General features: G+C 64.4%; 1 protein-coding gene across 4 annotated transcripts in view; it reads right to left on the bottom strand.

Moving 5' to 3' along the window:
* The window catches only part of LOC119090725 (tensin-2), a 36932-nt gene that overhangs the window by 3415 nt on the left and 18262 nt on the right, over window positions 1-15255 (bottom strand). The window contains exons 3-10 of one of the 4 annotated variants that reach the window (XM_037213575.1): window positions 9041-9124; window positions 7742-7984; window positions 6220-6349; window positions 5666-5758; window positions 3398-3466; window positions 2630-2736; window positions 1796-1864; window positions 13-209 (exon numbers count right to left, since the gene is read on the bottom strand). In XM_037213575.1, coding sequence (XP_037069470.1) covers window positions 13-209; window positions 1796-1864; window positions 2630-2736; window positions 3398-3466; window positions 5666-5758; window positions 6220-6349; window positions 7742-7984; window positions 9041-9124 — 992 coding nt within the window. The remainder of the gene's footprint in view (window positions 1-12; window positions 210-1795; window positions 1865-2629; window positions 2737-3397; window positions 3467-5665; window positions 5759-6219; window positions 6350-7741; window positions 7985-9040; window positions 9125-15255) is intronic. The other 3 variants (XM_037213577.1, XM_037213576.1, XM_037213578.1) reach the window with 3 other exon arrangements.

Here is a 15255-nt window from a genome sequence, read left to right as displayed (position 1 = left end):
TGCGCCGCTCACCTTGCTCGCGACTGATGGCCGGCTTGTACCACCACTTGCTGATGTCCTTGACGAAGTGGGGGTGCGCCGAGATGACCTCGGTGTCGGAGCTGACCGACGAGCGGCGGCTGTGACCCTGGTACGCCGACGGCGACGACTCGAACGACGTGGTCGTCTCGAAGTGCACCTGCTGGCCGCCCGGCGAGGGCGAGCGCTCCCTGTCGGCACGACGCGCTCGTCAGACGGCGGCAGCGGCGCGCCGGCGCGGAGGAAGCGACAGCGGGCCACACGAGCGCAGGCCGAAGCCGAGCCAACGTTGCAACCGAGACAACGGGTCCTCGGTTATGACTAACAGACACACGTATATTTATAAAGTGGGTTGACTTCTCTATTGAGAAAAGTCTACATAGAGATGAGCATCTACGACGGACCCGCGACTCTACTTCACACGTCCCCCTACGCGACAAGCGTAGCGACATGGAGCATCATCTGCCGTCCCACCTGAACAAAACACGCCGCGCCGTACCGCGGCTGGGCGTCTCAATCGTCAGCCTTCCATTGCCAAGCGCACAGGAGACAGTTGTGCGACACGACAAACACAACCATCAAATGTCCAGAGCGTCCACGGCAAATACTGTGAGGCAAATGCTGGGCGTGCAGCGGGACGATTTCATCAAAACCTCTGGTCACACTGAGAGGAGAGCAAGGCCATTGGTCGGCACGGGAACGCCGTTCATGTGAAGAGCTCGTACCTTGTCATCCGTGGCCATGCTGCCAAATTACGCAATGTTCCCATACCAGTGACGAGTAAAGAACGGACGGCAGCGGCTACAAGACTCGTGAAAGGAACTGCGCTAGGTTTCCCACAAAAGGGAAACGCCAATCAAAACAAAACTCGGGAGCAGATACAAACACAAGCAAACTTTTCACAGCTGCTCGCGTCATGACAGTGAGTTTTGAGGGGCGGGGGTCGTGAGGAATCAGTCACCCATAGCATCCATCAGGCCACACCCACGATTAGTATTTCATGAACGCCTTAGGGTGAAGTCGAAATTCAGGCAACCAACACGCGCAGAAATGTGCGTTGCAAAAAAGGCCTGCTTTATGCCACTTCAGCAAATGCTAAGTGGGAAAACAGCAGGTTTGGTCCCGAAAGATATCAATGTGGACACAACTCCGCTCGTACCCTAGCAACGCGACACAGTCATCCGTTGACTTTCACGTTAGTCTTCTGCTCCCTGCAGAAGACTTGTAGCGTGCATGTGCATAGAAGAACTGTCCGACACGCAACTACATCCAGTAATTAACAAACGTCTAGCTCGGACATCGTGCACTATCCTTGAACAACGACGATCGACACAGAAGAGACTCGGTGAAATTCATCTAGGCTGATCTCCATCAGGCTTTGGAGGCAGGTCAAGCACTGAGGCAACAAGGATGTGCAGGCGGTAGCGCGACGAGGTGCTTTAACACAGGAACATGCTCCGCGGGCGGCATCCAGCTTAATCGTGTCACGTGGTGCCAGCCGCGGGAGCGCAGGCGTGCTCCGTGCAGCCCCCGCCACGAGCGGCAGCGCAGCAGCGTCGAGCTGCGGTCTCAGTTTACGCCGGACGGCCGCCGGCCGCGTCCCAGCCGCTCGCTCGGCACCTCCGCGCGGCCGGCCCGGACCGCGGCGCATGCGAGCCTTACGGCCGGGCCGCGCCGACAGCGGCTGACCGCGGCGCGCGGGACGAGCCGGCGCGGCCGGCAGCCCGGGCCCGGGTGCCTTTAGGCGTGCAGATGGCGCTGCAGGCGCCGCACCTACCTGGGCGCCACGCCGCCGCCCGCCGTTCTCGTGTACGTTTTTGTCGTTTGGGTCACGGTCAGAAGTTTTCTACAGGCACAAGAGTGCATGGTCTGTTCAGGGGCTAGTCGCGCACCAGCCGAGGCGGTCAAGGCGTGCCAGACCATTTCGTCGGGAATGAGTAAGCCGTTGGTACGATCGCGATCTGGGTTAGGCATTAGCAACGACTGTTGGCATTAGCGGCGGTTGCCTTGACACGTGGGCTTCGCTGACGGACGGCAAAAGTGTTACGGAAGCGGCTAATGAGTTGCAGCAGCGGTTCTGGGCATAAATGTGTTAAGACATCTGGCTGTCATTGGCTATATACATTTTTTGAACAGATTCCCACTAAAAAAGACACGACTTAAAATAAAAAAGATAACAAATAAAGCAATGCTTTCGAAGGTTTACTCAGAGTTACGGAAACAATATTACTGAACAAAAATGCATATTTTCTCCGCGGCAACATATAACCCGGAAGACAAAATTAAGGTAGCGGTGGCCCAGCGTTAGCGACAGCCAGATCGCTAAACAGCCCAACATCTACAGATCATTTGTAACCCACTGAATGACTGACTATCGCACGAGAATCGTAGAAGTGCAAAGATACTATCATGTTCATCTCAGAGAAGAATAACCCATCACAAGAGGACCAATATTCAATGTCAAAGCACGTTCAAGCAAAACCATTCACTCCCGGGCGTTCCGTTCGTGGCCAACTTAGGCCTGCCAGCAATAATCCGCGCCAGACACCGACGGCTCGACCGGCGCGCCATCTGTCGGGTGATACCGGAAGCTGGCGTCGACCGTGCTCACCTCTGACTGGTGGGACTCTTGGGCGGCAGCGTCTGGTTCTGGTAGGGTGTCTTCGGCGGGTTGGGGAACGCCGGCGTCTCCGGCCTCGGCTCAGGAGGATCCCTCACCTGCAAGGCCAGCACTCCCTGAGCGCCGCCGTCTCACAGCGGCGGACCGTCGCCCCGCGACCACACAGCACGCACGAGCCGGAAATGAGGACCACGCCCCGCCCCTCCCCCAGGCAGACCATGCACCGGCAGTACAGTCCTCAGGCAGAAAACGGAAACAGATGTGAGGGGAGGGCAAGTTTAACGCTGTGCTCATAATAATATGTGGGTTAGTCTGGTTTCGCCGGCATGTGTCCTCATCCACACTCATATATGTGCATATATATATATATATATATATATATATATATATATATATATATATTAAGGGCTTAGTGCATTATCACATGTGAGTTTTGCGAGGATGACAACAGCATGCATCATTCACACCAAATGTTGAGCCGTCTCCTTAATCATGTACACCGAGCCGTCTCTGTCCTGTACACCGCATCCTGCGTTCTACTTATGCTTCAGCAGCACACAGTGGCAACGCACACATCTGAAAACATGCCAGCCAGTTCGGCAGTGTAATGCAGCAGTCCAGCTTTATCCACAGCCAACCGACACACTGCAGCGGAACATCACCGACCCGCTCCCGCACCAGGCATGCGTGAATGTCGGAAAACCCCGCGTCAAGCCCCGCCCCGCTCAAACCCCGCGTCAAGCCCCGCCCCGCTCTCACCTTGGCTGCGTGAGGTTTGCGTGAGTTAACGACCATCAACCGGTATGTTAGTTCTTCTAGTTTAGTGAGCTGAAAATAGAAGGGTGGACGTGCAGTTTAATGGCGAGCGATCCCGGTGGCGGCTGGCAAAACAGCAAGCTCACGGCATGGTGACGTCATAGCCAGCCGCGCGCACCGCCCGCCGGCTACCAAAAGCGGAGGCATGAGACATTCCCAGGAGGTTCGCGCACTCGACGAGGTTTGCACTGAAATCACGTGGCGCTGGCCACGTGGTGGTTCTCACTCGGAGGCGCCTCGTCGGCGAGCGAACACTCCTGAGAATGTTCTCCGTGCGAGGGCGGTGCAATGCGCTCGGTGGTTGTGCGCCACGGAGGTCTCCGTGTGGTTGTGCACTCGGTGGTTGTGCGCCACGGGGTCTCCGTGTCGGGGCTGGGGTCATCAGGGTCCGCTACACTATGCGCCACCGACGCGGCGGGACCGGCGGCGTCAGTCCCGGCCGTGTTAGTGGGACCCCGCGGGCCGGTGGGTCCTCCCACCGACGCGGGCCCGGCCCGGCCGCGGCACGACCCGCCGCCGGCGGCCGGACGGTAGTCACCGACGGGGCAGCTACAGACGACAACACGGGGGCACTGCAGGTGCGCGGCAGACACAGCGCCGACCTTACCCACACCCCGCTGCCTTTATACTTCCACGGGCTGTCGGGCCTGTCCGGGTTAACCAGGGCGTCAATCTCATCGTCTGTCTGTGGGACGGCGGCAGATCAGCCGGGGCGCTGGCGCACCCGCCCGTCGGCACCGCTCCCTCGCCCCCTTCCTCCCCCCGCAGACACGGCCGCACTTGACATCCGCCCCCCCCCCTCTCGCTTCTGTTACGCCGGCGCAGGGCAGCATGCCTATCGGGGCCTCATCGGTAGCTGCGTCTCGCTGGCGGCGCTGCGTGCCTCGGGGACAAACGCTGATACCGCCACGAGATCGGCCGACCGCCAGGTCGGACGCGCGCGGCGACATTGGCAGCGGGGCTGCCGCGGGCACCGACGGCGGGTCTGACAGGGGACGGCCAAGGTCGGCTGGCGTCAGCAGTACCCACCGAGCGAGGCTCGTCGAGCGAGAACCGCACCGTCGGCCGCGACACCTCCACTCTCATGGTCACGTCTCCGTCGCTCCCGACGAACGCGGATAAACGGCGCCGGCGCGCGGGCGCGGACGCCGGCACGGCTGATAAGCCTCGAACGGGGAGTACACGGGGAGTCCAGCGGGGAGTCCGGCGGGGAGTACGCGCGTTCGAGAGCTCCTAACCCGGTCCGAGCGAGTTCCGCGATCCGGGCTACACTCAGCACTATCTGAACCGGCTCGTCTCTCGCGCCGCCCCCTGCTCCGAACGGCGCGGCCGCCGCCGGAGCTCCACGCCACCACCTGTCGGCCGCGCGCCGGCGCCCGAGTCACTGGCCGCGTCGCCGCCGGCCGCCGCAGCCGCCCTGGCAGCCGACTGTGCGCGCGCGACGGGACCAGGCGCCGCCGGCACCGCCACCGGGCGGGGCGGGGCGGGGTCCGCAGCCGCCGACGCTCGTCGGACCAGCGGCGCCCCTCGGCGGCGCGCGGGACGTGACCAGGCGCCGCCGGCACCGCCACCGGGCGGGGCGGGGCGGGGTCCGCAGGCGCCGACGCTCGTCGGACCAGCGGCGCCCCTCGGCGGCGCGCGAGACGCGGCGGAGAGCCGGCGGAGCTCGCCAGTGACGACTGATCTGCCGCGACTGCGATCGACCTGATCGTCGATCGCGGGTGATCTTAACCCATGATAAACTACCCATTACCAGCAATTTGTAATATTTAAAAAGGCGTAAATAAAAAAGGCGTGAAGCACGCAAATCTTTAGTCTTAAGAACAAATCACGGATATCATGTCTTAAAAGATGACGGGCTGGATCGGATCCCTCACCCCGTCGACCAACCACCTCTAAGTGTCATGACCTGAAGCGAGACTGGCGCTGGGTTCTCTGTGCGTGTCCCCCCCCCCCTCTTCCCCTCATTGGTACATAGCATGGCGACATCATCCCATTACCAAGTGGCAAGCGCAGCGTCAAGCATCACGGCAACGGCGCAGCATCGAACAAAACGAGACCGTTTATGCGCGCGCAGGCTTGGTTTAAGGAGGCTCAGCTTCGTATGCGTGTGCGTTTGTGCAGCATGCAACCAAACACTGCGATAACACAACACGTCAGAGAGCGTACGCTCTACACACTCTATTTACAGTGACTAAGGTGACAACTTACACCACTTTGGCCATTCACGATGGTGAGAAGTCCATCTCGGTCGTGAACGGGGGTGGAGGAATATTGACTGTACTGAGTCGTATTAATCAGGTGCTGAAAGAGACGTTACGGAGGGTCAGAGAGACGTTACGGAGGGTCAGGACGCAGGCAGACAGGCCACCCCGTCACATGCCGCACCTGGTGTACGCTAGGCTGCGTTTTATGGGCACAAACCAACCAGGACAGTGGATGTCTGTTTCGTAGGAGGCCACTGTCCTAAAAATCAAACGCCTTCATCTCGTCACGCTGGGTAACTCAGCTCCACGACATCCTGCTGTTACGAGCATGCAGAGATGCCATCGCGCTGCACAAAAGTGCACAGGGCACAAAAGTGCGTCAACAAGGTAACGTGCAGCACAGGGTCACACCCCGCACCAACTGAAACTACGCGCCGCTTCTCCCGCCACCCTGCACCCGTTGACCCGGGGGCCGGCCCCGGCCCCGGCCACGGACCCGGCCACAGGGCCCCAGCCCCGGCCCCTGGCCGGTGGACCAGAGCGGCCGTCAGAGCTCACCGTCAGGTCAGAGTCGCTGACCTTCCTCTGATCGGGCCTGACCACCTGCACGTGGGGCCGGTCGCGGTCGTAGGCCGTCTCCGAGCGGTGCCGGGTCAGCGGTCGCGCCGCGCTCGCCTGCTGCGTGTACCTGGCGGCACAGGCGGCGCCACCGTCGGCAACAGGACCCCGCGCGCGACGTGCGACGTCAAGCGTCACAATACTATCGGGCGTGACGAGGGCCGGCGCACTCTGAATTGGCCTGTATACCTACGCCGCGTCCCGAGACGTCAGTAAGCGGCTTCAGCGGGCTCCAATCCGCTGAAAACAAGCCGACACGTAGTCGAGGAACGAAGCTAAAATAATAGCAGGGTTTGTCCATGTTGAGGAATGAAAGGAAAAGGAATACAATCATCACATGACAAGGTAACAGTTCGGATGGACATAGCAGACATTAGGGCATACCCCAAAGCCCGCGTTGGCTCCAACTGATCACACAGGGCAACACAGCCGACAACTGGGAGGGGGGGGGGGGGGGGAGAGGGGCTCCCGCACACCTCACACCGAAACCGAAACCAGCGCGGATTCAGCCGGTCCACTCCCAATACAGCCGACTGTTTCTACAGGCGAGACCTTTGCCCGAGGCCAACTCAAACAGGGCGATATATACGGGCTCCGCACCGCTCTTCAGGGGCCAATGCAAACACGCATGAAAATCCGGTCGGGTCGCCTCCCCCGCGGCTTGGCGGCGAATTCAAAACAGACGGGTCGATTCATCACGCGGCCGCCGCCTGCGGAACAGCTGAGGCATGGCGTCTGTCATCGGCTTGTAAAACAGGGCGCGAGGTGGAGGCGCGCGCGCAGCAGATGTGTAAGGGACCACGGGTAGACTCACAAGCCGCTTGCAGCGAAAAACAGAAGCAAATCCCCTTAATGTCTTTTCTGCCTTCTCTGGGTCGTTCTGTTGTACGCCACAGTAAGCTTGTTAGCAGGCGTAGGGTTGTTTGTGGGGGCTGGTATTCTTGGCCTCTGATATTAAAGCACGCACAGTGTGAATTTCGGCGCCCCCGGACACCCGTGTATCATGTTTCTGCCAAATCCCCTGGGGAACACGCAATTTTCTCCACAGGTCGCCTGGGTCGGCGTGTCTCGCCCCGTGTGCGTCTTTGACGGCTGAGGGGTCGGCCTCTCGTCTAGCGGCCCACCATCCAGCGCGCGCCGAGGGACGTCAGCACGCGGAAAGCACGCTTCTCCTTCCTCCTCAAATTCCAGCCACTGTTTAAGAGCCCCCGTGATCCTGAGTTTTCCTCTCACACACCTCCCTCCCTCCCCCAGTCCCGCTCTCCCTGCTCTCTCCCCCCCCCCCGTCCTCCGCCTTTACGACCGCCTGCCAGGCCGAAGGCGTCGTTCTGCCGCCGCCGCCCCCCGTCCTCCGCCGCTACGGCCGCCTGCCAGGCCGGCGCCGTCTCGCCGCCGCCGCCCCCCGTCCTCCGCCGTTACAGCCGCCTGCCGGGCCGGCACCGTCCCGCCGCCGCCTCCTCACCGGTGGGTGCTGACGCTGCGTTCTCGGCTGGCGGCGCGCGCCGGCAGCTGCGGCGAGACGGGCGCCGAGCTGCCGGACCGCGTGCCGCTCGTGTGCACGTGCAGCGGCGCCAGCTGCGCGGCCGGGCTCGTCTCCCGCGACGTGTCCGTCCAGAGCGTGGTGTCCGAGGTGTAGCCGTCCTCCTGGCCCTGGCGACGGCGCAGCTCGTGCAGCACGCGCGCCTCTTTCGGCGCCCGCTCGCTCCTGCGGGGCGCACGGTCAGAGAACGGTCACGGTCGAGGCGCGGTCAGGTCAGGTTAGGGTGGGACGGGGCAGCGTGGGCGGCGATCATAAAGGCCGACAACGGAACGGGAAGAGCGCCGCAGCCGGCGTCGCAGGCGATGAACCAGCTACGGTGATCATCGATGAGCTTGTCCTGGCTCCATAGGGTGTTTTACCCACACTTGAGACTATCATTAGAATCATTCACATTTACATGCTAACACCTGGCACCGAGGAGCCGCGGGAGGCAGCTCCGCCAGATAACACAAACGCTATAAGACGTGAATCAGCACAGTTGGCACCGAAACGCTTTTGCCCCAGAGTCGACATACGCGCAGGAAAAGGGTAGCGACTGAGGAGGCCGCTCGTCATGGTAGTTTAGCAATGACTAAATGATGTTGAAGAGGAACAAACTGCCTAAAGGAAGGTCCCTCTAGAAATGTTACTGCGGCCCGGGGCGCTGTAATCCAATACCAGGTGCCAACATTCGATATCGCTGCACACGTCATCGCCATCTCCCCCAGCCAGAGCTGTCTGTCGATTCAGAGATAGAGCCACAGCCTCGCTGGTCGCCGAAGCATATTCATACGCTGATCCCCGTGACTGAGCCAGGCTGCACCAGCCGTGAGCCGCACTAATACGACCCGACATAGCACGCAATGCTACGGGCAGCACGGCGAAGCGGCGGCGCCACACACCAGCCACAAGCCGCGTTCGCTCCTCACTCCTGCTGAACGTTCACCGCCGCCCGGGGAACCGCTCGGGCCCGCCTCCCCGAGCCGGCAACACTGGACCAACACTCGAGCTAGGCGTGAGTACGGCGGTGTTGACAGAGCGCGCGCGAGACGGCCGGCGCCGGCGCGAGCGCGGCGCCCGGCCTCGCCGTCCGTCCGCCGCATACCTGAGAGGCGCAGACCTGAGACAGGGAGACCTGAGAGTGGGAGACATGAGAGGGGGAGACCTGAGAGACGGAGACCTGAAAGATCGAGACCTGAGAGACGGAGACCTGAGAGACGGAGACCTGAGACGCACACTGACCTGAGCTGAGCCTGCTTCCGCTCCCGCAGCTTCTGCTGCTGCTTCTGCAGCCAGGTGACGTTGCCCGCCGAGGCGACGCCGTCCCTGCGGGAAGGAAACAGACCCGTCGTTAGACACAGCGCGGGGGCACGGATGCGGAGGAGAGGGGGGGGGGGGGGGGGCAACACAGGGTCGACGACGCACTACCGCCCACACTGCGAAGTCAAGACCACCCCACGACCTCCGGCCTGAAAACAATGTGTTGTCAAGGCGTGGTGACATCAGGTGACACAAATCACTGTGAGGCAACATGCAAGTACCGACCGAAGTCCTCTGTCTTCAGCTCTAGCGCGTGTGTGGGCATTACTGCAGGGTAAGCCATCACTCTGTGAAGAAACAATGCGTGGCGTGCAGGATAGGCGAACCGTCACCGAGCGGAAATCATGTGAGCAAAAATAAACTGCGATCGCAGAGAAGGCGAGGCGAGCACAAGCGCTCCTGCACGCGGTTCTCGTGTCACTAGGGACCGGAGCTATGCCGCACCACGGGAGCTATGGAATCCCGTTCGAGCAACGGGGACGGAACGTGATGTGGAACAGCGGACAGGCTCCACACGGCCTCGGTGCACGTGCGGCGCTGCAGGCGCGGCCCACGGCCGGCGCTCGGGTCCGACCAGCCGCGGTCGTGCGCCGGTGCCGGCCCGAGGTAAGGACGGGTCGCGGCCGCTCACCAGCTGCGGATCATGGCTGATCTCGGCGGTCCGCCCGGCGTCCGCCGCACCAACCGGAGGTCACCAGGCACCACTCGGCGCCGAGAGGGCCCCACCGCGCCGCTGGGGGCACCAGCGCGCCTCGAGCGGCCGCACTGGCGCCGGGCGCTCGCTCCAGCCAGGCCGCTGCCAGGAATAGCGGGCGGCGCCGCCGCAGGCCCGGCACAATCGGCGCCGCCGCTGCCTCCCCTCCCCTCCCCCCGCCGACAGGGCGGCGCCGTCGAGCTCGGCTCTACGCTGAGCTTCAATAAACTGTCGAATCCGGCGGCCGGGCGCCGGAGAGGCGCCAGCGGGCTGTCGATCTCAGGACTGGTGCTGAACGCCAGGCGTAATCGCCGCCGGGCCATCACGGGCCAATCAAAACGGCCGGTGACGAAAGCACGCAAACGTTCCGTCTCACTTCGGCTTATGTCAGAAGAACGGCAGACGATGCCACGCGGGAAGGTCGTTCATGAAAAGGTTGAATTTCGGAGCAAAATGGCCCAAGGGCTGTGAGTGGAACAGCGTTGCCAGACAGCAAACCCTGACGTCCACGGGGACGTTTCGAGACGGTTTTAAAAGGAAGTACTCCCGGCCGGGGCAGTCCCTGCGGTGGCCATTAAAGGGGCGTCTGTGATGAGAGATGAGATGAGATGAGATGTGATGAGAGATGAGAGACGTGTGTCTGTCTTTTGGAGGGATCCGCCGACGGTACTGACGTCTTCAGTATGAGCAGAGACACTCCAGCCCGCTGGCTGACTCGGATCGCCCGGGGCCGCCGTCGGACGGGGTGAGAGGTAACTGGCAGCCCATCGTACGCTGTCAGCCCCTAGGCCAGATGATGAGCGACCCCAATCTCTACAGAATATTCCAGATCATCCCAGAATAGCCCAGGCCGCCGGCGCCACAGGTGGCGCCACCACGGGCCGCTTTGATCGCCACTCACTCTGTGCATGAGCGCGGCGTCTGGCGCACGGTTCTGCGCGCGTGACGGGCCTGCCCCCCTCCCCCTCCTCCTCCGGCGCCAGCCGGTCCGTTCTGGCCTCACATCCGACTTGACCTGAGCTCTCACACGGCGGCGCGCTGAAACCGAGCGCTGTATCGTCTCAAACCTGCCGGGTGTCATGGCCGTGGTCCCTCACCGCGGACGTCCCGCCGCTTAAGCTCTTGTCTCCGCAGCGACGCGACAGGCGTCAGACCCGACGCTCCCTCCGACGTGAGCAGCCTTTCGCTCGGCGACGGCTCCGCAGCCGCGTCCGCCGTGCCCCGGGGCGGTGGCTCGGCGGCGCCAGTTTCGGCCAGCACTCTCGCTACATTGCCGGCGGCCGGGCTGGCAAACGGGCCGCGGGAGGCCGTTCTGCCAGTAACCGTGACTGTAAACTGTCTGTGGCGGCGCCGCAAACAGACGACTTGTTTACCACCGCGAAATGCGCCCCGCCGCAGGGACGAATTGCTTTGCGCATCAGAAAGCGGACAGCGCCCGGCTGAGCGATCGACGACAATGACGGACGCATTCCGACATCTGTCGGCAGCTACAGCTAACACAAATTACTCTATTAACCGCATTCCACGTTCGGCGTTGGCGACGTCGAGAGCGCCTCGTCTGATGAGGAGCGTGCTGCGAATGACAGCGCGTGGCTGGACCGTAACGGACGCATATTGGCTAATCTATTGACGCTGTGCAGACGCCGCTAGCAGACAGCGACGGCCGGCGGTGTCAACCGCTGGAGAGGGGGGGGGGGGGGGGGCGGTCGGAGGCGCCCCCAGCATCACCGCTCTCGACCGGAAACACAGCTCCACGCCGCCTCCACTAGGCTTCGTGTTATGTCATGAAAACTTAAGCAATGTCAACGAGCTAATGGAAGCTCGGTGTTCCACGTGGCATGGTCATTTGTCGTCGAACCGTGTAGGTCCTGGACGTATGGTAGGTGTCAGTCGGCTTGGCAGCGCGTGGAATAACATCCTCGACGCAATGTCGCCGCGAGTGCTTCGCAAGCAACGATTGGAGTAGGACGGCGGGGGCTCAGAAGTGCAGGACGCAAAGGCAGGGCAGACACTGCCAGTCAGCACCGACAGCCAGACACAAGAGGAGCGACCTAAGAGGAACGAGCGGCAGGCAGTCGGCTCCAGCGGGTTGCCAGAGCCCGTCTCGGCCGTCGGAGAGGGAGCCGGCGGCCCTGACAGCCGCCGTCGCCGGGCGACACCTCTCCCCACGCCAGCGCGCTGCCGACCCGGAGACAGGCCTTGGGCGGCCGGCGTGGGCGCGCCGCCAGTGGCGCGGCACTTGTTTTGCGCCCGACCGGAATATAAATAGGGCTCCCACGCCCGTGCTGGGGCGCCAACAACAGGCACGTGCACCAAGGAAAATAGCACAGAAGGTCAGGTGCGGCAAGGCGGGAGGGCGGCGGGGAGTGGACCGACCGTATTCTGCGGCGTGACACCAGCTGCCCGCCCGCGACCGCCGTCAACACGGCCAGCGGCGGCCGGAGCGTATTCAGTCGCCGCCGCCGCCGGAAACACAGCCGGCGGTCGGTCACGGCTCGACGGGAGCCAAGACAGAGACGAGGCGGACGGGGATGGGGTGGGCGTGACAGCGCGGTGGCTGCCTGGCTCTTCTGGGCGGAGCACGCCGCGCGCCGGCGGCGGCGCGCGCCCGAGGCTGACGCGCTCCTGGCACAGCTGACCACTGGAGCCGCCTGGCAGCGGCGACCAATCCATCAGAGGCGACGCCCGCCGGCGTCGACGCACCCTGACCGATGGGCCGTCGGCCGGCGGCGCTCGCGAGCGAGGGTGGCGACGCCTGGCGGCGCCGGCGTCCGACGCGCGCCGGCACGCGCCACACCCGCCGGAACGCCGGCACCGGCCGCCGTTACCACCGGCGACAGGATGATGGAGATCGACCGCGGCGCATTTGAATCCCGCTCCTGGGGTCCGCCGCTGAATTCGGATGCATGCCTGTGGTGGGCCCGCTTGGGGGCTGCGCGCCGACCAGCACCGAATAAGGCCGGCCGGAATGCTGGCGGCGCGCAGGACAGCGCTGACCGTCCGGCAGTGGCGCCTGCAGTCCGCGCTCCCTCGCTGGCGGAGCGGCCAGTGAGGGGCGCCGGTGGGTGGCCGAACGATCCGAGGCCCGTCCGCCAGCGGTCGGACGCGACGGACGGCCGCAGCCGCCGGACGGCATCGGCCTGGTTTGAGATCGGCGGCCGGCCGTGCGCCGCCGTCTCGTTTTGCCGGGACGAGGCAACGCAGCCGGGGGTGGCCCGCTCGGCCAGTCGACGGCTGCGACACGTTAGCTCCAGGTGCTCTGGACGCAGACCGTCGCGTGACAGCAGCCCCGAGGACCAGGTCCGTCGCGTGACGGCCGCTTCAGAAGGTCGGCCTTATATGACCAGCTTGGCGGACAAGCCAGCGACCAGCAGTTCGTGCGGAAACGGACGAGAGGGGCGTCCCGCGGCTCGTTCCTCCCTGCCGATCTCACTTAAAAACCGCCCAGCACGGCGCCGTGTGGGCGACGCCGCGGCGGCGCTTCAAGGCCGCGAGAAGCCCACGCAGATCGGCTCCGTCAGAGAGCGCGCAGTCCGCGTCCGCCCCCCCGCGCCGGCCAGCGCCTGTTTTAGCGCCTCTGACCAGCGGAGAAATCCGTGGCGGCGTGAGCGCTCGGCCCTCATTAAAATACCGCTATCGCGCGCGCGCGGCCTTGCCGCATCGGGCGGCCGCCCGGAGACCTGGCGACGTCACGGTGACGTCATCACGCGCGCCCCGACGGCGCGTGGAGACGGGCGGCGGCGCAGGTGGGCGGCCGCGCGCGAATGGGAGACGCCGGAGCGCCGTGGGAGTCCGGTAAATATGCGCGATCTGTGCGCCGAGCCGACACGGAGGCGTTAGCGTTGGTGTCCGGCGCTGGAGGGTCGGCTGCAGCCCCGGCCGGCGCTGCGGTCGGCTGCAGCCCTGCAGCTGGCGCCGCTGCAGCGGCCGGGCGCCGGGGGAGGACGGCAGCGGCTGCAGGGGCGACGCCCAGTGCGTCACCGGCCGCAGAGGCTGTGACGCGTCCGCTCCGAGCACGGCAGCGGGCGGCGCTCCGGACCGGGCATGGCGGGCGGCGTCTCGAAAGCGAGCGGCGATCACGAGTACCGCGTGGCGAACAGGGTAGCGTCACGCCACGCGTGGCGGCGCCCGCTGCCAGCCTTAGATCAGGAGTCACACCCGAGGCTTGCAAACTCTAGTACGCGAGACCGAGACGAGGCGAGACCGAGACAGGACCGAGACCGAGACGACGCGAGACCGAGACAAGACGAGACCGAGACAGGACCGAGACCGAGACGACGCGAGACCGAGGCAAGGCTGTCCGAGCGGCGGCAAAGACATGCAGAGGAGAGGGCACGATGAGAAGAGCAAGGCGCGACTTTTGAGAGGTCAGAGCCCAGCAGCAGGATCACCCATCGCCTCCAACTCAACCAATACCATGGCCGCGGCCCTGCCCTCCAACGCCCGCCTTCAACACAACGCCGATTGCGCCGCGCCCGCTGTGCCCTGGTGACGGCCTGGCCACGTCCCGTGTACCTGAGCGGCCAAGGCCGGCCCAGTATCTCCTCAGCACGTCTCGAGGCAGCCAGTGGCCTTGGCGGCGCGCACGAGGACCCGATAGCGGACCGGAACACGGCGCAGCCGGAGGTCGCCGGGGCCGGACCCTGAGGTCACGACGGCCACCTGCCGGCCGGACGCCGCCCTGACCCGCGCGCGGCGCGCGCTTCCGGGCCGCGGCACCGCGGCGCGCCGCCCGCGCGCGATCGCCGGCGCGCCGCGACGCCGGCGTCGACGCGCCGGGCGGAGCGGGTGCAGAGCGGCATCGACGCGCCGGGCGGAGCGGGCGCAGAGCGGCATCGACGCGCCGGGCAGAGCGGGTGCAAAACGGGTGCAGAGCGGCACCGACGCGCCAAGCAGAGCGGGTGTCGTTGTGAGCCCGGCTGAGGGCGCGGCTCAGATGATGTCACCCGACGCCGGAGAGCGGACGTGACGCGTGACGTCACACCGGCGGTGTGACGTCACGCGGGCGGAGCAGCGGGTGACGCGGCGGCCGAGTGACGTGGCGTGACCCGGCGGCGACCGAGGCACGTCCGGAGACGGCCGCGGTCGAGGCTGACGTCACGCCGGGGCCGCGCCGCGCCAGCCGGCCGGGCGGCTGCGGGCTGCAGGGCACGGCCAGGGCGGACGGGGGCGGGGCAGCCGGGAGCGTCCGCCGGCGCGGCGCGACAGCAGCCCGCTGGCGACGCGGGAGGCCACGCGGCACACGGTCCCGGCGTTCCCCGGAGAATCCGGCGCCGTATGGCGTCTCAGCTGTCGGCTGATGCTGGAGAAGGCCGACTGGATGCCGAAGCTGACGTGATTTGGGATCGTCATGGGCCAGTCTGACTTACCTTGAACCATCAATCGACCGCGATGGCTGGTGATCCCAAGAGGACACGGATAATCAGCCGGTCGCTGACGCCCC

The sequence above is a fragment of the Pollicipes pollicipes genome, unplaced genomic scaffold, assembly GCF_011947565.3.
Source record: "Pollicipes pollicipes isolate AB1234 unplaced genomic scaffold, Ppol_2.1 Scaffold_3087;HRSCAF=3621_pilon_pilon_pilon, whole genome shotgun sequence".
In the NCBI taxonomy this organism is placed as follows: Eukaryota; Metazoa; Arthropoda; class Thecostraca; order Pollicipedomorpha; family Pollicipedidae; genus Pollicipes; species Pollicipes pollicipes.
Note: the sequence above shows the minus strand (reverse complement) of the source record. Positions and strands in the feature narration are given on the sequence as shown.